The following is a 27,907-nucleotide window of genomic DNA, read 5'->3' as shown; positions in this document are numbered from 1 at the left end:
CCAACAAACGAGGGACCAGGTGCTGAAAGTGAGCACGGAAGGTCCAACGACTGTCCAGAATGAGGCCGAGGTACTTTAACTGCACCCCGACCCCGATCCGGACGCCTCCAACCACGATATGGGCATCGACAGGTGGCACTCTCCGGGGCCTGTGGAACCACATGGCCTCGGATTTACTGAGCGCCACGTCGAGGCCCAATCTCCTAATTTTGCCGACGACATGCGCTACCCCAGCGGTGGCAAGACGAGCAGACTCAGCAAAGCTCCCTCCCCGGGCCACGACCAGCGTGTCGTCTGCGTAACATATTACGCTTAGGCCCGGGAGGAGGGCACCCCTCAGCAAAAAAACCAGCGACGTAGGAAGTTTGGGTTACTTCAGTTTTTAACGACTCGTGAGAACCTAAGAAAATCCACTGCTTATTACAATTCGATACTCACCATTGTTCAACAGTTATTGATCCCTCGGATTCACCCTCGGTGCTTTTAGGACCCTCAAGCACCGGTCACTGTCCTCGTCGAACTCGTCGATCGGTCAGATCACTGTCCTCGTCGAGTGCTTCGCAGAATCTACCATCGGATCGGAAACGCGACCCACTGAGAAGATCCGGCGAGAAACTCAGTGGGCTAAAAATTTATTGCTAAAAAACGAGTTGTTAATTGGTTACGATTGCTATGTGTGATAAAGGATTTATTAAAGCAAAGTCTGAAGCTTTGGGATTATCACGGTGCACAGCTTGAAACCTTTTATTTCGACGTTTGTCATCTTGGGAAACATTTAGAAACATTTTTTCAGGAGTTGTTTTTCATGCATAATGGTACAACACAAGAACGATAACTTTTGAGGTTCGACATTTTCAATATAAATATTTGAATATTTAACAATGACAACAAAATTAAATAGATCAAAACACTGTACTTATTATTTCTATATGAACTGCAATGAGGGAAAACTAACATTATGACGTCACACGCACTCTGGTTTGATCGGGAGCTTTTTTTTTATGATTGAAGTATTACTGGTGGCCCGGAGGCCTTTCCAGTTTCACCAAGACAGGTGGGCGAGCAAAGGCTCAGCCAGAAGGAGTGGGATTTGCTAACAACTACCCGAGCGCCTCCGAAGGAAACCTAACAACTCAAGAGTAGCTGCTTCGCGAATGAATCTACTACCGGATCGGAATCGCGACCCGCTGAGAAGATCCGGCGAGAAACTCAGCGAGCTGATTCATGGGTTAGGTTGCACGGCGAACTCTTTGTCGAGTTCGACGAGTACGGTTACCGAGGTCTCTAAGCCTGCTCCTAGTGTTAGAGCTGAAGGCGTCTAATGCAAAGGTTATTGGATCTGATGGATCCGTAAGGACGTGTCTAGAGCGTCAACGGTGACTGGCTCCTGCGTGATCAGGATTCGGGGAGTAGTCAGCGGCGGCAACGATAAGGCGATTATCATGACGAATAGCCTTATCGAAGTACCGTTCCGACGCTGACTTCATGTATTTCTGGATAGATTCGAGGCCCAGGTCGTCGTGTAGGTCAACGTTCCTCACGAACCACGGAGCTCCGACGACTAACCTGCAAAAGCGGGATTGTAGAGATTGGAGGGTGTCTATGTGTGTGCGGGCCGCGTGAGCGAACACCACACTCGCGTAAGTCATGACGGGCCGTAAGTCATGACGGGCAAGATCGGGAGCTGTCGACGTGCCTTCGGTACTTCATTCAAAAATTAATTTTTATTTTGATATAACTTTTGAATAAATGCGCAAAAAAATTTAAAAAAAATTGTTTTGTTATAAAACTAATATATGATCTTTCCATTTATCACAAAAAATTTTTTTTTCAAAAACCCTATTCTCTAAGTTCAACGGTCATTCGCACAATAAGTTCACTATTTACAAAGCAGTGCATTTTCTCTCTCTCTCTCTCCCTCTCTCTCTCTCTCTCGCTCTCTTTCTCTTTCTCTCAAATCGGTTACAATTCTGTCATCTTATTGAGTACGATCACGTGGCCGTTATCACTGAAAGGAGCCGCCAAACCTTTGTCCTCTAAAAGGCTCCGACGACCGATTACTTTCCACCTATTCGATATTTGAAAAGTGTAGGTAGATCGTGTTTGAGACTACGAGAAGGGTAATCTAACGGACCGATTAGTATTTGGTATACTAAAATGATGTTTATTGTAAATACTGAAATATTTCCATTCTGAAATCACATTTTGATAACATCATCAACTCAAATCTTTTGTCGATTCCGTAAAAAAAAAAAGGTCCACCGAACAAAGCGTTGTCTATCATTAAGTAACAATAAAATAAAAAGAAAATGAAATGTAATTAAGCTTTATAAGTTGAGAGGATCAACTTGAAACGTAGAATTATATAAAATTCGAAGTAATTATAGACAAGTAAACATCGCCTAAGCAGCTTATGGCTGAAGTTGCGGTGCGCCCGTGAGTTCATTTTTCTTTTGCCTGTTTTTTTATTATTTACGATAAGATTAAGGTTCAGAAATGAATCGGTTTATAATATCCTTTTAAAAATAATAATTGAAATGTCTTTAAAATTATATTTTAGACTTTTTTATTAAAACGGAGCCGAAATGTATTTATTTTTTCATTGAAACTAAAACAAACGATTTTACGTTCTATTTTATTGTAAGTAATTTGCATCGTTCATTGTACAATACTAATGAAAATTCCAATATATTTCTGAGGCTATGTAAGTGTGAATATAAATTCATGTGCTAAAGAAAACGAGACTCATAGATACTGACATCTATGCACGTGCGCGAAAACATTACTAACATGGCATTTTAGTTCTTATTCCAACAACATAGTAACTAGGCTTCTATGATTGCACAGATGCCCTAGAACTCGGAGCTGTTTATTCTTTAAGAAGTCTCTTTCACTACATTCGAGGTTAGCAGTTCACGTTCAAAATCATCCAACGAAAGTGTCAGTGGGGTCAAGTGGAAAATGATGACGTGAACCTCATCTCAAATATGCATAATCTTCTCTTAGAATTTTCGAGATCGTTTTTCCCTTTAGCACGTACTCGTTTATGTCTATTTATAGCCTGTTCACAGAAGTACTATCGATCCACTAGTTAAAAGACTATAACATGTGACAATAAGAATCTATATATAGGTATATAAAAATGAATTGCTGTTCGTTAATCTCGCTAAAACTCGAGAGCGGCTGGACCAATTTGGCTAATGTTGATCTTGAATTATTTGTGAAAGTCCAGAGAAGGTTTAAAGGGTAGATAAATATGAAAATGCTCGGAATTAAATATAAATAATAATTTTGTTTTTCCTTTGATGTGTAACCCCGTCGGACGGATTCCTTTTGTTTGTTTTAAGTTTATTTAATACAAAAGTTTAGATCTTTTATTTATCGATTGAGGCACTACGAAGTCTGCCGGGTCAGCTAGTAACAAATATAATATAAATTAGACATTATAATAAAGTTATTATTTGAGATATACTGCATTTTAAAAACGCTAGAAATTATTTCAAAAGGGTCTGCTGTGTTCTACTAGCATTATAATAGTATCGCATGATGGCAATGACCACTTTAGTTGACCACTTGTTGGCTGTAGATGTGTTTGGTGCTGACGGCAATGTTAAAACAAGGCAATTGTAATCGTGGGAAACAAAAAAGTGACCTCGCGAGATAATAACATGAAATAATGTAAATCATTTATATTCAACGTTTAAAAGAATTTTATACATAGATTTATACAGATTAAATATTTCTTTTTAAATATTTAGAATATTTTTTTTCGCGATTCAATATATTTACACAAAAAAGTAAACCGGTTAATAGTTTTAATACTTATCCATTGCCTCCGCATAATCGCGTAAAAAAGTTCCTATGTGTTTGTTCAAGTTCCAATTATATAAATGTATATTTGTTAAAATCCCTCCGCTATCGAATCATTTGCGTAGGAATTGTTATTTATCTCTGCTCAAATAGAGCGAAGCTAACTTTATAGCTTACTGTTATCTTAGTTCTTCAAACTAATCGCGTTGTCGACATTTATATGGTCGATTTCAATTTGAATACATCTTAGAACTGATCGCCACGCGCCGATATATTTTTTTTGATTCTAGAGGCGGGATTTTTTGATTCATTGTACTTTGTACGATTATCGACTTCGACATGTGTGTGAATTACTTAGTAATAAAAAACTAGTAATTAGTGAACTAATAAAAATCCATCCAGAGATAATTAAGAAAACTTATTACTGAAGGCAAAACGATTAACGAATATTAACTTTCCCCTATTCGAGCCTCTTCGTGGAATGCTTTGTGCAAAACAGCGTTTAGTACTATTAGACGTGATCATTACATATTTTCATTGAAGAGAAAAGTGACTACGTATGTTTGTGAGTTGTATCGATGTCGTACCAAAACCATCATAAAATGTTGTATGATAACAAGCATAGCATATAATGTTATAGCTTACCGATAGTTCTTGTGGTAATATATTACACAGTAAGAGCTTCACAGAGTTCGGACATGAAACTACGATAAATTAAGTGATGTTCGAAGAAAAACAAGATATAACTCTTATTATAAGAACTAAGATAAGACTTGTTATAAAAAGAGTCGGTATGTCAACTATATTATAATGATTTTGCTTCCCCTGTTAAATCCGTAGTCAATACAAAATTTTGTTATATAAATTGGAAAATTAGGAGCCTGAGCCGTCCACGATATTTAAGTATAGGTAATTATTAAATTGTAAGAAAATTGATGAATCAATAAAATCAGGGTTTGGTTGGTTTTTGTTAAACTTATAATTTTTAAGATAATAAATAATAAACTATTTCACTTAAACTCCCGTAATTTTCTGTCTCTATAAAAATACACTTAGGTTGTATAGACTTATAAATAACCACGCTATCGGTAGGTACAGTGCTCCAAACTTGAGTGAATATATTGTTACCGCTGTTGATTTAATTATATTACTGCTGAAGTTAGTTACATCGTGTCTTATAACTCAATCGCAATAGCGAATATATAGAGATTCGCTACATACTGTTTGCAGGATGATTCTCGGAGACGCAACACCGCAACAATAAATATTTAAGTCGTAACTCTGACCATCTGTTTGTTCGCAGGCTCTCTTGAAAATATCCTCGGCTTATCTGAACAGGAAGATACCGAACATTCCAGACATAAAGGTCGACGGTGCGGAGGAGAAATGGTCAGTACAGAGTTATTTACAGCTAGCAATTCAATTAATGGATAACGGTGGCGTTGTGTTCGTGCACCCGGGACTGTAACAGAATTTCCCACATCGCCATACTCACGAACCTTACTGATGTGTTAATGAGTACGCTTCCTTTAATTGGTTTTTGTATCGCACATGTTTTCTAAGTATAGCTCGAATCAAACGAGAAAATAAAGCTTAATATATTAAATAATAAAATAGAAGTTGCCTCTTTTTTATTTATTGTTTAGATAGGCGCACATGTTCAGGTTTTTTTTTTATTGCTTTGATGGGTGGACGAGCTCACAGCTCACCTGATGTTAAGTGGTTACTGTCGCCCATAGACATCTACAACGTATATGCGCCACCCACCTTGAGATATAAGTTCTAAAGTCTCAAGTATAGTTACAACGGCTGCCCTACCCTTCAAACCGAAACGCATTACTGCTTCACGGCAGAATTAGGCAGGGTGGTGATACCTACCCGTGCGGACTCACAAGAGGTCCTCCCACCAGTAAATACTCAGTTGTTAAGTTTGTACCGGAGCCTATAGACATCGCCACGTGAATACCGCCATTTGGTTCATGCTTTAGGCGAGCAGATTTGTTTAGAAATGTATGCTATATATGTTGTATTGTAAAATGGATGGTTACTTGACGCAAAAGTTTTTTTTTTAAATATATTATGAACGCCTGTCATAGTATAAGAATTCACAAACAACATGTAACAATAAAAAACACACGTAGATTAATGAAGATGAACCTACCTAATTGTTTCATCATGCTTTTGTTAATATCCGTACGTCGGAATTATGTGTAATTTGTATGTCCTTAGTCTTAAATTTAGTTCCATTGTGGCTAAACTATTCACGACGTTGATTGTTCGACTCCAAAGCCTAATTGTTTCCAACATTCATAATTTAACTTTTGGGAGAATACTAACAAAACTCCCAACAGATATGTCAATTTAAACGGCTATTTGAAGTAATAATCTGATTCACGAATTAGAAACTTTCATTGTTTGATCTATTGTATTTCTTGTTGAATACGAGTTTTGCGGGAAAATTTTAAAGCTGAAGCCTGAATTTCGACGTATTGAAGGTTCGAGGTATTCTCGGTGCATCCGGCTTTGGATTCTCTGAATGGTTTCGTTCGGAGTACGTGAGCCGATGCAGCGCACTCGTGTGGAATCGTCGTGTGATATGATAGCAGTATTAGAGCGGAATTCTTGTACAGAGCCCAATAGCTCTCGGAAGTTATTGTGGTATTTCATCGAGAATCCTTTTAAGAACTCTGTGTAAAACTTGGTTCAGTGCCTCCGAATGAATTTTTTGTACTCAATAGAATCGTATAAAATACAGATCAGTATTCAATTATGAGTAGACGGAGAGAATAAGAAACATTACTGCTGTCCGTAATTTAACTGAACATTGTAAATGTTACAAGGTAAATATCATCGTCTCAAACAATAGTCGACATATTTCGCTTGACAAATAATTTAGTAATTACTGGATACATCAAATGTCGATAGACAATGTCAAATCAAATATTAACTGCGTCTGAGAATATTTTACGAATGCCATGTTTCTATTAGGAGCTGCTAGTAGTCAGGAGTTGAAATCTGACCATGATTAATTAAATTTGAACATTTTTAAAGATCTATCCATGTATCACAGGTACAGGATTTTGAATTAAGTACACCGTATGGATTATCTCTGCATCTTTAATTGTGTCAAAATTGTTCGCTCAACGTGTTCAACAATTAAGATTTATCTTCAGATATTTTTGTGCACTCATCCTTCATACTAAGTTTAACTATACCAAATCACACAATGTCCGGTGCGCACAATGTACCGGAAAGTGTAAAAGGTTTTTTCTTTACATATTCCATGAATACGGAATAGTTGAAAATTTTAAGACTGTGATTTTTTTTTTCACGACCTGCATTATTATTATTCACTTTTTATAAACAATTTGGAAGTAAATAAAATTAAATAATAATAAATAAATAAATAAATCAAATAAATATATAAATATTTACTAACGCCACGTTAAGTGGTCCCGTACTAAGTTCGTAAAGAACTTGTGTTACAGGTACCAGATAACGGAAATTGTAAATGTAAGATTTTTATTATACACATACATAATAATATATTTAATATACATCCATAACCCATTTTATATTTATCATACAAATATCTTCCCTTGGCGGGATTCGAACCCGCAACCCCCTTGTGTAGTGACTATGTCAGTTACCACTACACCAGACGGCCGCTAAATGTGCCGTAATATGACATAAGTGTCAACTTATACACATAACTTTTAATCTCGCAAATAGCTTCTTGTATTGTAACGACATTTAAACTAGTGAGCACCAATAGAACTAGGCGATGCATATATTTGCAAGCGAAGACGGCATTATTTCAATAAATCCAGAGAACTTCAATAATGTCGTTTAAACAAAGATTCCTAAATTTAGCTAAAGAAGGTCACTTCTAATGCTTAATGTATAAAATTAAAGTAGATGAGGAAAGTAACTGCAAGACACTAACTAAAGGAAGGATGGACGCGGTTGTGACTTGACTAGGCCTCTGCCGTGAAGACCGTCTGTGAACGCCCCTAACCAACCCAACCATTAGTTGGGCCGTATGCTGCAATAAAAATAAGCTTCTACGCAATAATGATGGAAAACAAATGATAATAGCTCCAGTAAACTGAGGTCTCATGCAAGCGCCTTATTAGTACTTACTAGTGGTCCCCCGGTAGTCGAAATTCGCCTATAATTAATTAAAATTATAAGTTTGTACACTATTAAGATTCTATTGTCAAAGACTATTATTATACTTCTTCAATAACATATTTCGCCAAGACTACATACACTTATTAATAAAGACAAACAGTATTAACCTATTCTCAATTAGACCACAGACTTTAAATAACAAAAGGTTGACAGTAAACAAATAGTATAAATTATTTAAGTGTGTGTGTCAAATATGTGGCAGTGTGTGTAATGCTTTTATTGTTGTTTAAGGTATTGTTAATGTAAAAAAAAAAATAGCATTCTGCACTCCTTCCCTAGATTCTCTATAAGTGTGGGAAATTTCACACTCCTCCGTCCACGCAATTTCCGTAAAAAGGGGTACAAAGTTTTTGCTTCACGTATTAATATTAGTATACTTATTACTTCATCCATAGACTATTGTCATATCAGAAGACGGTAGAACGTATTTCGTCTGCTCCTATTCGAATCAGCTATGCATTCTGATCTCAAGGGTGGGATAGCCACTGTGAAAAATAACCGAACCTCTTACTGAGATTTGATAAAACCTTACGGATTGTGGCCAGTTTATAATTAACAAAATTAAAAAAAGACTACGCTACCTAATTGATAATATTATAACACCGATACTATTATCACGACATTTCAGGGACCATTAAGCCGGTCCGAGACTTCAACTCATCGATATGCTATGAATAATTTAGGGCGGTGGACGATCCAGGACATATTATTATTTCAACGTTGGTATAATGTGGAAACATTAAGTTCCACGTAATATTTTGAGGTCATGGGCACAGAACACTTGTTGTTTCGCTCCTTAGATCTTGAAAAAAATTGTTGAGTGTAGGTTAAATGTTTTAGAAGATTATTACCAAAGCCGAGAGTGAAGCTGTAAACAAATATTTTCTGAATTTTTCACAATTTTCATAATTCGAATTATCTCTTATTAGCCATGCATACATTCGCTTCGGTTTCATTTCTTTTAGTTATTTTTAAACTTATTTACATACCAATAGTTAGGATTGATATAATTCATGATATTCTAAATCTCGATTAGACGCTAAAGAATTCTTTTTTTTTTCTTAGATGGTTACGTTTTAAGCGGTAGGCGGGGGCTTGGCCCTGCCCCTGGCATTGCTGACGTTTATGGGCGACGGTAACCATTCACCATCAGAGGGCTCGTCTCCTTACAAGGGCAATAAAAAAAATTATAGGTCATGACTCATCTGGTCTTATGATTTAGGTCTACCTTAAGACATGAAGTCGAAATCTCAACCGCTTACAGTAACGCACGGGCTTACGATACACCCTAGCACCAGTAAATGTCGGTTTACGATCGCACTACTTTAGTTTAGTTACCTTTTACAACAACGATGAAAAAAGATGTGGAGTGTTCCAATAGGTCCCTGGACTACACAGAGTCGATGATTGTTCTAGGATTGCTTGTACACAGATTTTGGTTTTTCCTTGACCTCTAATTTATTAACTAACTTAATCAGATAACGCATCAACATTTAATAATAAGGATAGTGTTGAATCGTGGATATCCGACTTTATGACTCTTATGACGACACAAATTCGTCGTATAAATTCTTGTACGGGAAACCAGGATTGTAACTGTCCCTTGGTTGGTGTGTATAACTTTGAATGTCTTCATTCATGAACAATGTTTTAGTCTGTAGCACGTACTACGAAACTACGTAGCTTTCATGTAGCACACGCTACAATAATTTACATACTACGCGACCGAGGGAGAGTATTGCTAAGTTATTGTGACTGAAAGCTTTGCTGGTTTATTAATACGATGATTGTAGAATAATATTACAAAAAAAAATTATTCAGAAATATTTTAAGTATATTTTAAGAATAATTTATAATTTTTAATTCTTTGAATTTATTGAAACTTTAAAATTGACGTATTCAAATTCCATTTTGGAGAGCGAGAGATGTCGTGGTGAATGTGTACCGGGTGATTTCCATAGATACGAATATAATTCTATTTAACCCTTAATATGTAACGCTTTGCGGGGACGAGAGTCAAAATTTCTCTTAAAGTTCGTTGCTGGTTCAGAGCGAAGTTATTTTTTTTTCTCTATAGCTCATCGTTCATAGGTTTTTCATACCATCACTTGTGATGAGAAGCAAAAACATCAAAGAACGCATACTCCGCGATAAACCAATAATCGAACCTACGTCAGTTCGATCAGTCAGTCAGATCAGTTTCAGAATTAAATTAGTTAGTGAAAGCATAAAAAAATTCAATAACTATAAAATGTAATCAAGTCCAGGCGGGGCCAGAGGAAGCTGTTAATTAGTTGAAGTATGAAAGCTAACTTTGAAGTGCTTCGTGACAATCCATTTTAACTTTTGATCTGAAAAGAAAGAAGACTTAAAAAAAAAACACAAAAAGAATCTTCTAGTCTTTCAAAAGAGAAAAAATACAATAAGAATATTAGAACAGTATCGCTTGCAGTTATTTTAAAAACGTTTTTTGCATTTCCGGAGGCGACAACTGAATTAAGACATTTAAGTCCTCTCGTTATTTTAATTGTACATTCTATTTTCATTCTCTTTTATTATCATCGTCGGAAATAAATTTCACTACACAGGTTTGTATTTTGATCAATAAAGTTTGCAAACTAGGTTCGAAATATTATATTGGGCTATAACTTTTGTTCCATTGATATGCTAATGAGTTCACGTTTCTCCTGATGTTCAGCGATCTCTAGTTCACCAAAAACCTTACGTCGTCGATTTCGGTTTTAGAAATAGAACAGAAACAGACCCTGTTACATTGGAATAAGGCTTCAGGCGTCTCCTTAACTAGACACGCTCCAGATTACTTTGAAGCAGATCCTGTCGCATTGGAATAAGGATTTAGGCATCTCCTTAACTAGACACGCTCCAGATTGCTTTGAGGCAGGAATCCCTGCGCGGTTTCACGGTATTTCTTACCACCAATATTCAAGATACGAGTACGAGTAGACGGTAGTGTAATAATGACAATATATTATATATCTTATATATTTAAACGAGCAATTCTTGTATGTAATCTGAATCTCGGAAACGGCTCTAACGATTTTCATAAAATTTAGTATACAGGTGATTTTGGGGGCGATAAATCGATCTAGCTACGATTTATTTTCAGAAAATGTTGTTTTATTCGTGTTTCCAATAATCAAATTTATCGATAATCAACTTAAACATAAACTAATTTATTTTAATTGAAAGAAAACAACAAATAATATAATATAAGATGCGTAATTCGTATCTAAATATATTATAATTTCTAAATAAATAATTTATCAAAAAAAAAAAAAACAAAAAACGAGTAAAGCTCGGTCATCCTCTAGTAATTAAAGTAATTAAATGATTAGTGTTAAGCAAACTACCCACTCTCTTCTGCAGTTCTTAAATATTGTACCTACATTCGTTTATAGTACACCGCATGATTTAAATCTCGGATATATGTACATACGCAATTTCTTATGGGAATTAACTTGTGCATCGTATTTTTCTAAAGTTCCTTCTTATTTGAACTTCTAAGTTAAAACTACGAGAATTTCGTGAAAGATATCAGAGATACAATAGTAGTAAATAAGATAGTACTCTACAGACCTATGATGGAAAAGTTAGTAGTGACAGAAGAAAGGCAGAATAACGTAAACCCAGATCGTCTGTACAGCAACCGATCAGGCAGTAAGTTTGGGCTCAAAACCAGGTTAACAAGGTTTTTTTTAAGTTTTCTAACATCTCGAGTCTCGAACAAAACAGCTTTATACAAAAGAAAGAGTATTTTTATTAAAACAATGGCGCAGGTTGTGAATCCACGATATTCACTCTCTCTCTCTTTCTACACTCATTTTTCCTTGTATCTTGCCCTTAATTATAAATTAACAAAATGTATAAAAATGATGGAGATATAATAAAAAACAAAAATCTTGACTATGGATCATTTCTGTCGATATGCAACATACGGCTTATGTATTGTGTTAAATAAAATCGTGATTCGCTGAATCGTTAATTGAATAGTGAAATATGATTTCTCAGCCTATAAAACACCCACACAGATGGCCCAAAACGAAGTGAATTCAGTCTAGCTTGTAATTTGACGGCTTTATTGAATTATATACCAGTTTATTTTCGGAATGAATGGTATTCAGAAAGGATATTAAATCACACTAGAGTTTTGGTTTATTTGTAAATTAAATTATTATTAAATTAATGTTAATGATTTATTATCGTTTTATTTACTTATTTAGATTTGGATGCTATCTTTGAAGTACACTATTATGATTCTGTGATAAAAGTAATCCCTAAAAAAATTTACAAATCTATGTAACATTTTTGTGGTAAGCTATATTCTCAAAAGACACTATCCTGCCTATTTCTGCCGCGAATCTGACATTCGTTTCAGTCCGAAGGATAGAGCTGCCGTTATACGACCCAATTGAGACTTCGATCTCATGTCTCAAGGTGATTGGCGACATTCACAATGGCGGTCGTGGTTTTCCAATCCTCAGATATCCTCAGACACGAACGTAAATGCGTTTCTCTTTAAAAGTAGCATAACATTTTCAGTCTTATCAGATCTATCAGATTTATTAATATGATGACTAAAATATCTACCCCTTTTCTCCCTTGAGCTTGGTAGAGCGCTCAGACAATATCTTAATTTGCTTGTACCTCTTTTAATATGTTGATTATTAATTTTATTGCGTTAAATGGGTAAACAAGCTCACTGCTCTAGAAATTATAAAGTAAATGCTGTCCTGAGACACGAAATTTAAGTCCTTATTTTATCGTATAGCGGCTGCTTCTACCTTCAGGTTTTAACGCATGACTGCTTCGCTATAGAAATGTCTAGAATATTTGTACTAACCGTTATTACATAGATTTTTAGTTTGGAATGGAAAATATAGTAAATTTAATTGCCATAAATGGGTTTTGTTTAAATATTATTTCGTATATACTATTTAAATAATATAAATATAAAATCAAATGCTCGAAGAAATTAAATGCTGATGATTATGAAATGATGAATATCTATTCTGGCTATATTTTGCCAGTCTGTGATATATACATTTCTTTCTAAAACATATCATATCTCTTCTTACATATGATATGTTTCGCTATTCAAAAGGCTACTTAGTCGTCGTTTCACTGACGTTTGAAGGAGAACTGAAGGAAAGTCAATCATACAATCTTGTTACAAAGTTTGCTTTAATGATATTTTATTTTTCAACAAGAACAGCAGTGATTACTTATTATATCCATTCAATTTGAAAACTACTTAACATTAGAAGGATCGTAATTTACTTTCAATATTTTATCTAAAATGTGTTTATTTAAAAAAAAATGTCCAACTTTACAAATGCTTTATGGTTAAAATTTTAAAGATTTAAAGGGTCTCTAATTATGTGTGTTTCTCCGTTTATTTCTTCAAAACCTAGTTAAATTTTTTGCCAAGAACGTAGATCGATACGAATTCAATTTTCGTACACTAGTATTGATATTTATAGGTACAGGTATTTCCTTTGAGTGCAAGGACCGCGATTCAATGGACTGCAATGACCGTGGGCTCATGCATTATTGATGAGGTTGACCATTGGTTGTACCGCCTACACACGGATATCCTACTCTTTAGTACCACTTTTTTTTTATTGCTTAGATGTGTGGACGAACTCACAACCCACCTGGTTTTAAGTGGTTACTGGAGCCCATAGACATCTACAAGGTAAATGCGTCACACACCTTGAGATATAAGTTCTAAGGTCTCAGTATAGTTACAACGGCTGCCCCACCCTTCAAACCGAAACGCATTACTGCTCCACGGCAGAAATCGGCGGGGCGGTGGTACCTACCCGTGCGGACTCACAAAAGGTCCTACCACCAGTATACCAGGTACCTAGGAGTCGTTATATTTAAAAGCTTTTAATACTTAATACAAGATCGCGCGGGTAGTTTAGTTGCACAGGTATTATAGCTATATATGTCGCCAAGCGATCTTTGCATAATGAGGCAGTCATTGCAGAATACAATTGAGATTTCGACTCTATGGCTAGGATGTTTACAGTATTCACGCTGGGTTACAATACGCAGGTACTAGCGGTGCAACGATAAATGCTAATGTCGCTTTCATTGTAAACAAAAACCTTAGCGACTAGTTTAATTCAACATTTATTTATAGACTTCCTATACTATACTGTCTACGCGAGACACTGTTTCTATAATAAAACCAATTGAATGCTTGCTAATTGCTTTAATTACAATTTACAATGGTTTAGTCGTGATTGTTCTGCGATGAATGTATGAATGTGACCTTTCTCGAAAAGGAAGGATCTTGTGCCAATAATGATTATCGTGAGGTATCTTAAGAATATTGTTGAATGCTGTTAGCGCGCGGTGCCGGTAGTAGTAAATGTTCTGGTATGACGTTTTGGCTAGCTTGCTGTGCTAAACGAGTCAGGCGCCGCGACAATACTAAACAGTGAAATTAATTCTTATTAAGCAAACAACGATAACATGGCTTTCTGAAATGATTAATAAGTACATAATCATGTCTTCTCAAAATATAATTCGTTTATTGAAATTGAACTTTCTTAAGCAATAAATTTTAAGTAATAAATAAATTCGCATAATAAATCAAATGAATACATAAAAAATAATAATCCAAAAAAAAAATCACGTTAAACAAATCATGAAACTGTCACTATTACTTAATGAAAAAATTACATGCTCATTTATGAAATCGTGGTTATCTTTCAGTCTATTTCAAACGTCTAATGGGATACTCGGTAGAGTATAAATTTTAGATCAATAAGTATAAAAACACAATCTGACGATAACAATAATAATTAAAGAAGACACAAGTGAAAAACGGGTCAATAATATATTTTTCTATGACAGCAACCTTTACCTGCAGTTCCAACAAGTACTAAGTGTGATTACATTCGGATGATGCTTAATGCACATTAAGGACAAAAACAACTAACAATTATTTTTCTTTACTTTATAATTTATAGAGATAGATTAAGGACAATTGCAATATAAAAGTTGAAATTTTATTGTTGAAATAATGCATGTCCGATGCTATGCGTCTAATGCAATATTAATTAGATAAACAATGTAATTTAATAAGTATTCGATGATAGAGTTCAGATGTCAATTATTTAAATCCCTATTATAACTTACAATCTAAATCGAATCTAAATCACATCAGAATTCACATCAGAAACATCAAAGCGGACTACAAAATAAAAAAGCCGAGTTTAAATAAACGTGAAATGGCAATCTACAAAGTTTACCTTGAGCTAAAGCAAGACCGCTAGAAAAATCCTATTATATCTCGTATGTAAAGCGCGGCTTGATACAGTTTCAGTGTAAATTTGAATAAATCCAGTATCGAGTTTATAGCGCAGTATTTGCTGAGAAAATATGAGAAAATTTTAAATTTAAATGAGACGTTTTCTCCAGTGAAGTTTTTAATTTTTTGCTTAAATTCCATGTTTTATTTCGTTTCAGAAATATCTAGAATTTAATGTGTATCTAGTACGGAATGTATGAATATTAGACCAGTGAAAAATATTTTTATTACTACATCTTAAAATTTATACTTATATTTGTTTTATACAAGTGTCCTTTCATTACTCATCTATACTAATATATAAATCTACAGTGGTTTTTACGGATGTTCCGTTATAACTACTGAACCATGCATCCGATTGACTTGAAACTTGGTATCCATGTAGAAAATACATGTACTCAATAGATAGGTAGAATATTTATATGAGTGTTGGATTCCCTACACCAGTTGCGGGGGCGTTAATGATGAGAGTCTTTGAGGGGGTGAGAAATAATAATGTTAATTTTAAATGTCCAGTGAAGCGGACCAGTACAGCTAGTATTTAATAAAAATAGAAAATATATGCTTCAAGACTTTTTAACAATGAAGTCACGGTTTACTTTAAAACCTAATCAAGGTTTAAGTTACGGAATCGATCGAAAATCGAAATACCTCTTACAGTTTTGAAAATTCCAGTAATATTTTATTAAGAGTTAATTCCAGAGACGGATAGAACATCGCAATAATGATGTCTTGAAACGCACTGTATATTGTATTGTTGTCTTGCACCGGTTTCAGATAGTACGTCAGATAACGAAATTGATGGAATGCAATGATATTGATGGAACTGTTTGTTTAATTTACATAAATTAAGTCATACTAAAAAAGCTCTTTAGTTTTCCTTGCTCGCTTAAAGAGATTATTCTGAGTGAAATAAAATAGATTTTGATTATTATTTCTGTCGACTTGATGAGATAACCAATGGAATTAGGAAGGTAACCGACGGAAATTACGTCGCTTGTTTAATTTAGATAAATTAAGTCATACTAAAAAAGCTCTTTAGTTTTCCTTGCTCGCTTAAAGAGATTATTCTGAGTGAAATAAAATAGATTTTGATTATTATTTCTGTCGACTTGATGAGATAACCAATGGAATTAGGAAGGTAACCGACGGAAATTACGTCGCTTGTTTAATTTAGATAAATTAAGTCATACTAAAAAGGCTCTTTAGTTTTCCTTGCTCGCTTAAAGAGATTATTCTGAGTGAAATAAAATAGATTTTGATTATTATTTCTGTCGACTTGATGAGATAACCAATGGAATTAGGAAGGTAACCGACGGAAATTACGTCACTTGTTTAATTTAGATAAATTAAGTCATACTAAAAAAGCTCTTTAGTTTTCCTTGCTCGCTTAAAGAGATTATTCTGAGTGAAATAAAATAGATTTTGATTATTATTTCTGTCGACTTGATGAGATAACCAATGGAATTAGGAAGGTAACCGACGGAAATTACGTCGCTAGCTTCATTCGATCTTCGAAGGTAACAACGTTAGCCAACCGGAAATGAACGCTTCACATTTTTATCGTATTGTATAAAGTCTCTTTGCATAAGCAAGTCAAGTAAAATTTAAGTACAAAAAAGAACAGAAAAAGTATTTTCAAACTATAGTTAGATTTTTTTGGATTTTTACTGGTGGTAGGGCCTCTTGTGAGTCCGCACGGGTAGGTACCACCACCCTGCCTAATTCTGCCGTGAAGCAGTAATGCGTTTCGGTTTGAAGGGCGGGGCAGCCGTTGTAACTATACTGAGACCTTAAAACATATCACAAGGTGGGTGGCGCGTTTACGTTGTAGATGTCTATGGGCTCCAGTAACCACTTGACACCAGATGGACTGTGAGCTCGTTCACCCATCTAAGCAAAAAAAATATTATTTTATTTCAAACCCGTAAGTTTTCTTACTCAGAGAGCCATTTTGATTGAACTCTTCGTTTTAAATTTCAAACACATATTATATGTATATATATTTTTGCAATCATACATCTCACGTATCTGAGAAAATGTATTTGTTTCCGGTATATAATAAGATACTAATGATAAATATATGAACTATGGATAAATAGAATAGAAATTTCCACTCTTTATCTCAATAGTGTCGAACAGGTATAGAAAAAATTTAATAAAAAAACATGAAAAGGTTCTTCACTTGGAACTTTAACACGTAAGATCAAACTGTCAATTATTGGCTTTAGTGGACTGTCCTATCTTAGAATGCATCATCACCTACCCACTAAAATAAGGAAAAGCCCCCGTAAAATTTAAGTCATCTCTGAAATTTAAAAACCTTTAACATTTAACACTAACTTCACTGCCCTAGCTTCATAAAACGAAAAGATTCTTTAAGCCCACAGAGACTATAAACATGTACATGTCTACAATGTAACACAGTATTGGCTTCTTACTTAATCTTGTAAAAGTTTTATGTACCTTTAGATGCGATAGAAGCGGACATTGTTTCCTGTGCGATAGAGTTGTTTAAAAAACGATATGATTAAAGCAAACTTTTAAGCGTTCGTTGTTTACGTTTTAGCACATAGTTCACTTGATTGAGCTTAAACTTTTCCTAGTTGATTGTTGTCTAAAGCCTTCGTTAAACAGAACGCGTACTTAGCGCCGCGTACTTAACGTCGCGCTCTTCAAATTGACTAGATGAGTCTAACGCTCTTTGACGCAACGCATTCGCCAAATCATAGTGCCTTTCGATAGCAGTGTAAAAATTTAAAAGTATTAAGAAATCGAGCGATTCAGATGTGGCATTGTATAAGCATGGGTATTTTCTAACTATTTATATCATTTTTTCGGGCATTAGCTAGTATTTTAATACACATTCACTCGGACGCTAAAATAAAATTTGTAAAAAATTACAACGCCTGACGTCAAACCGTCCTAATGCCGCGACAGAGCGCTGCGTACTTATACCGTCAAGTATGTTACCATAGTAGTACAACACATCTCGGCGTCACAGCGCGGCGTCAGTTTAGCGCTCTGACGCGCGCTAATTACGCGTTCTGTTTGACGAAGGCTTAAGACGGTTTCTACCTATCATTTGATAGGCACACGTAAGTTATTTTATGGGGCGCTTAGAAAATCGTTTATCGTTGCATTTAATTTAGTACTCTTACTCTATAAAAGAGCCATGTGAATGTGTTTCAGTGAAGATAAAACTTTACTTGCTGTACTTATTGCAAGTGTAGCATGAAATAAGTACTGTAAACAAATTTATGATCCGTAGGCACGCAATACCAATATAAACAACATCGTGGATTTTGCAAATTATTATACGAGTAGAACACTTCTACATTATTAAGTTAAAATATTTCAAATCGAAGCACATCACAACAAGACTGTTACTAATCGTAATTTTGTAAAAAAAGAATCTGTTTAATATTTCTCTCTCGGAAATGTCTTTTAGATTCTTTATCTAAGATTTCGATTAGATTTTTAGCGCCATTTTGCTTTTGTTCTAGAAAATTCCATTGTCTGTTCCAATATGTATCGTCGTAAATTGTAATAGAAATGTGTTTGTACATTGAAGACTGGTGTTATGGCGTTATTGAGCACAGTAAATCCATCATCCTTCCAATTCGTAATGCCGACATACGGCTTATGCATTCTGCTCTGTAGAGTGAATAAGACATTATCATATTTTACTATAGAAATTACAGTACCCGGCAATAAATATTGCACATCGACCGTGGGCAAGAGACGGTTAATTTTTGCTTCGTAGAGCGTTATATCTGTCGCACATTATCCAATTAACATTTAGTCTCCATAGAGACCGGATCGTTAGTGTTTCGTCGCACACAGGTAACGTTATACAACAAAAACAAAATTAAACGACTGTCTCTTTCCAAATATCGATGTGCAATATTTATTGCCTGGTACTGTAATTGATATTTCGACCTCTTGTCTTAAGTGTCGGGTCAGTTAATACCAGGTAATTCATGAACTCCACTTTTTAAAAAAAGCAATAAAAATGAAAAAAAATATTATTAGTGTGCAATATTTTTTGGTGTGTTTCACTCATTTTGTTTTTTTATTCATGCACTTTTGAAGTCCATTGTACATTCAGGCGTTCTCAACTCCAATCTAAGTTAGTTCTTATTAAAATCCGATCTGTGCAGCGCTGCAGCGTTTCGTTTTTATGACTATTATAAAAGTTTTATGCGTTCCTTTTGCACAGTCAGGTCGTGCAGAGCCTTTAATCATAGAAATCCAAACTCTATATTTCCTGGAATTTCTGGAACGAAAAATTAATGATTTAGTTTTTAAAGTATGATAATAATTCTCATGTTTTAATACGCTTTTATTAGCTTCAGACGTATGTGTGTTTGTAACGGAATCTTTGAACATGATTTTGACCCCCTTCAAAACGTTGTATTAACTCTAAATTTGGTATACTTATTGAGCATCAATGACAATACAATACTAAAAAAAAAAAAATGGAATTCAGCTAACAAATTTAAAATATGGTCGCCACGCTTTTTTACAATAAAATAATTTTTCTTACACTATTTTTAATTCAAGTATATTACAAAAATCTACTTTTTAATTGGATTTTCTATAAAAGCGTATTTTGTTAATTTTTTTAAACTATTATTTATTCATGTTATCATCGGTTCTATATTGCGCATAAATAATGTCCACTTATTGATTTGTAATTACATTTTATTATTGGCACGTAATAACACGCACTTCGAGGTATCTTTAAGATAAAAGATTATGATAGTTCAAATACGCATAGTGTTTCATTTTAATTATGTGAAACAGACAGACACACTTGAATTGTTAAAGATTCTTCTTCTTCTTTGAGATAATTTGGCTCCCACGCCTTTGGCATTGATTTTGCCAATGTCAAAGTATTTACAAAAATGACAGGTGCTTAGAGAGGGCAAAATAACTAAATCTAAATACAAATAAATTTGGTCGGTTTTCCATACGCGAATCAAACATATATATGTTAGACTAACTACTTTAGAGATAAATATTATTAGCAGATAAAAATTTACACAGAATATTTACATGTTTAGAATAGACTAAAGTTAATAAACAATTAATATTAATAGGCCGGGGAATGTCATTGGGAAGGATATCATAAAGAGGGGTACAATATTGGGGATTAAAGATTCGATTGCACCAGTTAACTGTTACAGGCTATTTATGTCCATAGCAGAAATGTCATGGGATATATTTATTTTAGAAACTGCTAATTAGTTAATTAGTTTTTATTTGATACCGATATGATAAAATAACAAGTTTTATTTTCTATCTCTTATTTTAATTTTTAAATAGAGCGAGATAGGGAAAGACTATATTTTATTGCATACAAAAAAAATAATGAACATTGAAAATAAGTAAACAGGTGGGTATAATTTACACAATAGGCGGTCTTATCTCTAAAAGCGATCTGTCCAAGACAGCCGTTGTCATCTAGGGATATTCTAAAAAAGATACAGCCGATATTTTGCGATACACTATTATTACTATATTCAGAGAGATCTATCTATCAATGTAGGCAAAATCTTTAAACATATTCTTAACTATTGAAGAAAAGATTGAGAACTATTTAACGGAAATTACAATGAGATCTCATTAGGTAAAGTCTATCTTAAGGCTCATTAAATTTACATTTTTTATTAGAATTGAAAGAAAACTTAAATAACCATAAGAGTAATTAACATAATGACTGCAACAATTTTCACGGATTAATAATCCAGAAAACAGTATTTCAAATATCGCCGTGATAGATTTGACACGCTAGAAAAATATTCTTTATTTGGTTGTCGAATTTAACTATGGGTTGAAGTCACATAGAGATATCTAAATTACGCATTGGTATATTGATATATTTATGAGATTATTATAAAATAATGTCTTCAATACCCACAACCATCTTGTGACGGCTTTGTGTGTTTGTGCTTTTTTTAGTCGTTTTCGCGCTTATTATCGTTTATGTTTAAACTTTATACAATTTACTGGCGGTAGGACCTCTTGTGAGTCCGCACGGGTGGGTACCACCACCCTGCCTATTTCTGCCGTGAAGCAGCAATGCGTTTCGGTTTGAAGGGTGGGGCAGCCGTTGTAGATGTCTATGGGCTCCAGAAACCACTTAACACCAAGTGAGCTGTGAGCTCGTCCACTGACCTAAGCAATAAAAAATAAAAATGAAATTTCTTTCACATATGTCATAGTAAATAAAATCAATGTTAATCGGGTGACGCACGAGTAGTTTTAACTGATGCGTGTTTTTGATTAATTTTGCGATGTTCAAACCGGAGCAATACCCGGGTAGGACCAGCGAATATTAAATTCACATGAGCGTTGTTCAAACGTTTGTATAATTGTCGATATTGCTTCTATTTACGGAAGCTTTCTGGTGAATTTGGAATTATAAATGCGAGCTCACGTTACCGTGTTTCGCTAATTTGCATAGCAGAAGCAAATCGAGTTAATCGCGGCCTGTACGAAATTTCACATAATCGTATCATAGTTTGAGTTCATAACAAAGCCTTATGTTCGTTACTTGATAAGTAAAGTTTTTTTTATTGCTCTGATGGGTGGACGAGCTCACAGTCCACCTGGCGTTAAGTGGTCATCTGTGTGCTTAGTGCGAGTTTTTTAACGTTCTCGATAGCGTAAAAGTTAACTCAAATCTGTGTGGAGTTTGCCTAAGTTTACCGCTAGAGGCGCTGTTCCAACTAAATACAAATATGATTTAACTTTTACGCGATCGAGAACGTTAAAAAACTCGCACTAAGCACACTAAGCCCATACACATCAACAACGTTAATGCCACCACGCATCTTGAGACATGAGTTCTAAGTCTTAGTTTTTACAGTACAACAGTTGCACCTTGTGTAATTTTTTTTTTTTATTGCATAGATGGGTGGACGAGCTCACAGGCCACCTGGTGTAAAGTGGCTACCGGAGCCCATAGACATCTACAACGTAAATGCTGCCACCCACCTTGAGATATGAGTTCTAAGGTCTCAGTATAGTTACAACGGCTGCCCCGCCCTTCAAACTGAAACGCATTACTGCTTCACGGCAGAATTAGGCAGGGTGGTGGTACCTACCCGTGCGGACTCACAAGAGGATCTTAACATCACACATCACCTCAACATTAGATAGATCATCGAAACAAGTTGTAGCGGAGGACTTCCTTCACCGCTTCAAATTGTCCGATGATATTAGGGAACTCCTTAGAGCTAAGAACGCCTCAATACGCGCCTACGACAGGTATCCTACCGCGGAAAATCGTATTCGAATGCGTGCCCTACAACGCGACGTAAAGTCTCGCATCGCCGAAGTCCGAGATGCCAGATGGTCTGATTTCTTAGAAGGACTCGCGCCCTCCCAAAGGTCTTACTACCGCTTAGCTCGTACTCTCAAATCGGATACGGTAGTAACTATGCCCCCCCTCGTAGGCCCCTCAGGCCGACTCGCGGCGTTTGATGATGACGAAAAAGCAGACTTGCTGGCCGATACATTGCAAACCCAGTGCACGCCCAGCACTCAATCCGTGGACCCTGTTCATGTAGAATTAGTAGACAGTGAAGTAGAACGCAGAGTCTCCTTGCCACCCTCGGATGCTTTACCACCAGTCACCCCGATGGAAGTTAAAGACTTGATCAAAGACCTACGTCCTCGCAAGGCTCCCGGTTCCGACGGTATATCCAACCGCGTTATTAAACTTCTACCCGTCCAACTCATCGTGATGTTGGCATCTATTTTCAATGCCGCTATGGCGAACTGTATCTTTCCCGCGGTGTGGAAAGAAGCGGACGTTATCGGCATACATAAACCCGGTAAACCAAAAAATCATCCGACGAGCTACCGCCCGATTAGCCTCCTCATGTCTCTAGGCAAACTGTATGAGCGTCTGCTCTACAAACGCCTCAGAGACTTCGTCTCATCCAAGGGCATTCTCATCGATGAACAATTCGGATTCCGTACAAATCACTCATGCGTTCAACAGGTGCACCGCCTCACGGAGCACATTCTTGTGGGGCTTAATCGACCAAAACCGTTATACACGGGAGCTCTCTTCTTCGACGTCGCAAAAGCGTTTGACAAAGTCTGGCACAACGGTTTGATTTTCAAACTATTCAACATGGGTGTGCCGGATAGTCTCGTGCTCATCATACGGGACTTCTTGTCGAACCGCTCTTTTCGATATCGAGTCGAGGGAACCCGCTCCTCCCCACGACCTCTCGCAGCTGGAGTCCCGCAAGGCTCTGTCCTTTCACCCCTCCTATTTAGCTTATTCGTTAACGATATTCCCCGGTCGCCGCCGACCCATTTAGCTTTATTCGCCGACGACACGACTGTTTACTATTCCAGTAGAAACAAGTCCCTAATCGCGAAGAAGCTTCAGAGCGCAGCCCTAGCCCTAGGACAGTAGTTCCGAAAATGGCGCATAGACATCAACCCAGCGAAAAGTACTGCGGTGCTATTTCAGAGGGGAAGCTCCACACGGATTTCCTCCCGTATTAGGAGGAGGAATCTCACACCCCCGATTACTCTCTTTAGTCAATCCATACCCTGGGCCAGGAAGATCAAGTACCTGGGCGTTACCCTGGATGCATCGATGACATTCCGCCCGCATATAAAATCAGTCCGTGACCGTGCCGCGTTTATTCTCGGTAGACTCTACCCCATGATCTGTAAGCGGAGTAAAATGTCCCTTCGGAACAAGGTGACACTTTACAAAACTTGCATAAGGCCCGTTATGACTTACGCGAGTGTGGTGTTCGCTCACGCGGCCCGCACACACATAGACACCCTTCAATCTCTACAATCCCGCTTTTGCAGGTTAGCCGTCGGGGCTCCGTGGTTCGTGAGGAACGTTGACCTACACGACGACCTGGGCCTCGAATCTATACAGAAATACATGAAGTCAGCGTCGGAACGGTACTTCGATAAGGCTATGCGTCATGATAATCGCCTTATCGTAGCCGCCGCTGACTACTCCCCGAATCCTGATCATGCAGGAGTCAGTCACCGTCGACGCCCTAGACACGTCCTTACGGATCCATCAGATCCAATAACCTTTGCATTAGACGCCTTCAGCTCTAACACTAGGAGCAGGCTTAGGGACCCCGGTAACCGTACTCGTCGAACTCGACAAGGAGTTCGCCGTGCAACCTAACCCATGAATCAGCTCGCTGAGTTTCTCGCCGGATCTTCTCAGCGGGTCGCGATTCCGATCCGGTAGTAGATTCATTCGCGAAGCAGCTACTCTTGAGTTGTTAGGTCTCCTTCGGAGGCGCTCGGGTAGCTGTTAGCAAATCCCACCCCTCCTGGCTGAGCCTTTGCTCGCCCACCTGTCCTGGTGAAACTGGAAAGACCTCCGGGCCACCAGTAATCCTTCAATCATAAAAAAAAAAAAAACTCACAAGAGGTCCTACCACCATTAAAAATAAGTAAAATACGATACATTCCCGATATAATACTAAGTCGAGTAGCATTAGAAGCTTACCAAAGAGCACTTGCATGTCGCATGTCAGCACTTAATTATGATTGACTTTAGTTGAACCACAGGAGTGGGTACTGCTGTAGTCACTAAAACAAACTTTATACCGTACTCAATGCAAAAGTTTTCCTTTGTAACAAATTGAATTGACAATGAAAATAAAATGAAATACAAAATTTAATGTATTCCTTTTAAAATATTTAAGACGCAGTTCTCGTATCTATTAAATAATTTTTTGTCAAAATTGAACGATAAATAATTCGTAATGAGATTTACTAAAGGTGTCCAGTACACCAGTTTGATATTAAATTGGCGGTTAGCAAATACGGTTTTCAAAAGTCAAAAAAATTATTACAAATGCACATATAAGTAAATATAGTTTCATAATAATAGGTTTTTCGTTTTTAAACAGATATTTATAAAGATATATACAGCAGTTAAATTGTGGAGTTCTATTATAATAATATGTAGAGAAATCTATCAAAACTAAGCGTTAGTCCAATATATTAATTTGAATAAAAGAATAAACAGCGTGGAAGGAATTAATGAGCAACAACCTCATATCCCAATCCAATTATGTTAAGTGGTTACTGGAGCCCAGATATATGACAATAGGCACTACACAATTTATGACATCAAGTCGAAGTCTCAATTAAATTGCACAACCACTGCCCCGCCCTTGAAACTTGAACTAATGACTTTGCGGTAGAAATAGGCAGGATGGCAGTACCTACCTGTGTGGGGCCGTAAAAAATGCAAAGCTAAAACGCCCGCACGGTTTATTTATACCGTTTATGTTATATATTCACTAATACTCTATAAAATATAAAGGTAATAAGCAAAAAATACTTAAGTACTTCATATATACATAAATAATAACGACTTTGACCATCATAATTAAACTATATTCAAAGCAATATATATTTTCATGGAATAAGCTCGAATGGCGCTCAGTGATTGATTGAACAAAGGCTGTGGAGTTAATAGCGTGCATTGATCAAACTGCATAGATTGTGATTGCATAAAGCCTTATTGTGATGAGTTTAATTGTTATTGTTCTATATTTAGTTCGAAGTTTTATTTTGTTTAATTTTATTAACATGTTAGTTAAGCAAAACTTTCTGTTGTTATAATTTTTTTATGACAATAAAATACTGAATCTATGTCAATGCGGGGATACATTGAATTATTTTGAATTTATACGAATTTCAATTAGCGTCTTTATTTCGAGCTATTATTGTCTTTTCGAAATCTTTAAAAATATTTGAGTTTCATTACATTTGACGGTATTCCAATAAAATTTGAGATTCGGAGAGAATGTATACACGTCGTGGTGTCTGTTCATGGGTTTCTGTTTATCACCTGTTCAATCGTAATAAAAACAATAATGAATTGTTGAACCGACATATTATTTTAACTCTCGTGAAAACCGGAACTTGATCGATATCATTGGATATATTTCAATATATGTATTTCCAATATGAATTTTATAAGGAAACAAAATAAATATTTTAAAACTTATTATACGTTCGGTTTTTGTATACGAGCTTTCAATTTTGACGATTACGATAGATCGATGGAGCCCCTACCGATAATAACGAGTCTTGTCATTTAATAAATACTAAGCATATCGTAAAATTTTCATGCAATACAATAATAATTGTCAACAACTAACGGAACTTCATGAAAACGTATAAAGTACGACTTTAGAATAAAGTGCACCAGTATATAATATTATTATATGTGCACAGTTGTGGAATGTGGGCGTAAATAGACCAATCACAATGACAAATGTTCACGATTGACTTCAACGGTGAAGGAATAACGTCGTTCAATAAAAATCACACCCGCAAAATTATAATTTGCGTAATTACTGGCGGTAGGACCTCTTGTGAGTCCGCGCGGGTAGGTACCACCGTCCTGCCTATTTCTGCCGTGAAGCAGAAATGCATTTCGGTTTGAATGGTGGGGCAGTCGTTATAACTATACTTGGGACCTTAGAACTTATATCTCAAGGTGGGCGGCGCATTTACGTTGTAGACTCTATGGGCTCCAGTAACCACTTAACATCAGGTGGGCTGTGAGCTAGTTCACCCACCAAAGCAATAAAAAAAAAATTACATGTGTGCAATTCACACGTGGTAGAAGTGAAACCTTCCAAAATTAAAATACAATTATCCTAAACGTCTTAAGTATATGTAAAATTTTGTCATTAGTAAATAATTGTAAGGTAGCGCCCTCTGTGAATTGATATTTTAATTTCACGTATAATCCTAAATTAAAATTCACTACAAGAGCTTTCATACACACGTTAGTATTAAAAAATCTCACAGATGGCGCTGTATTAAATAGTATGTATATTTCTGTCTCATTCTTCGCTGGCTTCATCCTACACATTTTCGTATTTGTGTCTCTTACCTGTCGTTTTTTCCGTTGCATCCGGTTTGAAATCACAACGATTCTAAAGAAGTTTTCACTTCAAAAATCTTCAATGTCAAACTGTACGGCAAAAAAACTGTAGCTTTGAGTCGGTAGCCTTAAAAAACAAAGTTGTGTACTTCGTTCATATTGAATTAGAGACAATGTCTTTTTTGGCGACTTAACAATAGAGTTTATTCTACTTTACTGCCCTTTCCATTGCTATGGTAAAACAAAAGACAGCTATGAAAGACGCTTAACAATAAGCTTAGTTGGACTCAGTAGATTTATTTTGAAATAATTAAGCATAACTTTGATAATAATTGTTGTGAAAGTATTAAAAATGTTAGTTTTGAAGTCTCGGATTATCTGTCTATTACCCAATATTTTGACAGTTAAGTTTTTTTTAACTCCATATATGTAGACTTCAGAATTTATTGAACATAAACAATAATTTAAAATGATTATTACTTAGGAGAAATTTACTATTATTTACACATATACTCCAGGCGAGTTGAAATTACAAGATTATTTTAATGATAAAACAGGTCTAGTTTATAGATGATGAATTGTATTATTTATGCTTTAGCAATGTAATCACGGACAAAGCTCTACTTATCAGTCAT

General features: G+C 35.8%; 1 protein-coding gene and 1 long non-coding RNA gene across 5 annotated transcripts in view; one reads left to right on the top strand and one right to left on the bottom strand.

Annotated features, from left to right (window-relative positions):
• The window catches only part of nwk (nervous wreck), a 97,775-nt gene that overhangs the window by 36,064 nt on the left and 33,804 nt on the right, over positions 1–27,907 (top strand). For all 4 annotated transcript variants that reach the window (NM_001246207.1, XM_038013187.2, XM_021352271.3 and 1 more), the window contains 1 exon segment: positions 5,114–5,199. In NM_001246207.1, coding sequence (NP_001233136.1) covers positions 5,114–5,199 — 86 coding nt within the window.
• Positions 19,360–27,621, bottom strand: LOC134198792 (uncharacterized). Its single transcript, XR_009972988.1, has 2 exons — positions 27,282–27,621; positions 19,360–19,628 (listed from the first exon to the last, which is right to left on the bottom strand). It is a non-coding gene; the product is annotated as an uncharacterized LOC134198792 (long non-coding RNA).

The sequence above is a fragment of the Bombyx mori genome, chromosome 1, assembly GCF_030269925.1.
Source record: "Bombyx mori chromosome 1, ASM3026992v2".
Taxonomy (NCBI): Eukaryota; Metazoa; Arthropoda; class Insecta; order Lepidoptera; family Bombycidae; genus Bombyx; species Bombyx mori.
Note: the sequence above shows the minus strand (reverse complement) of the source record. Positions and strands in the feature narration are given on the sequence as shown.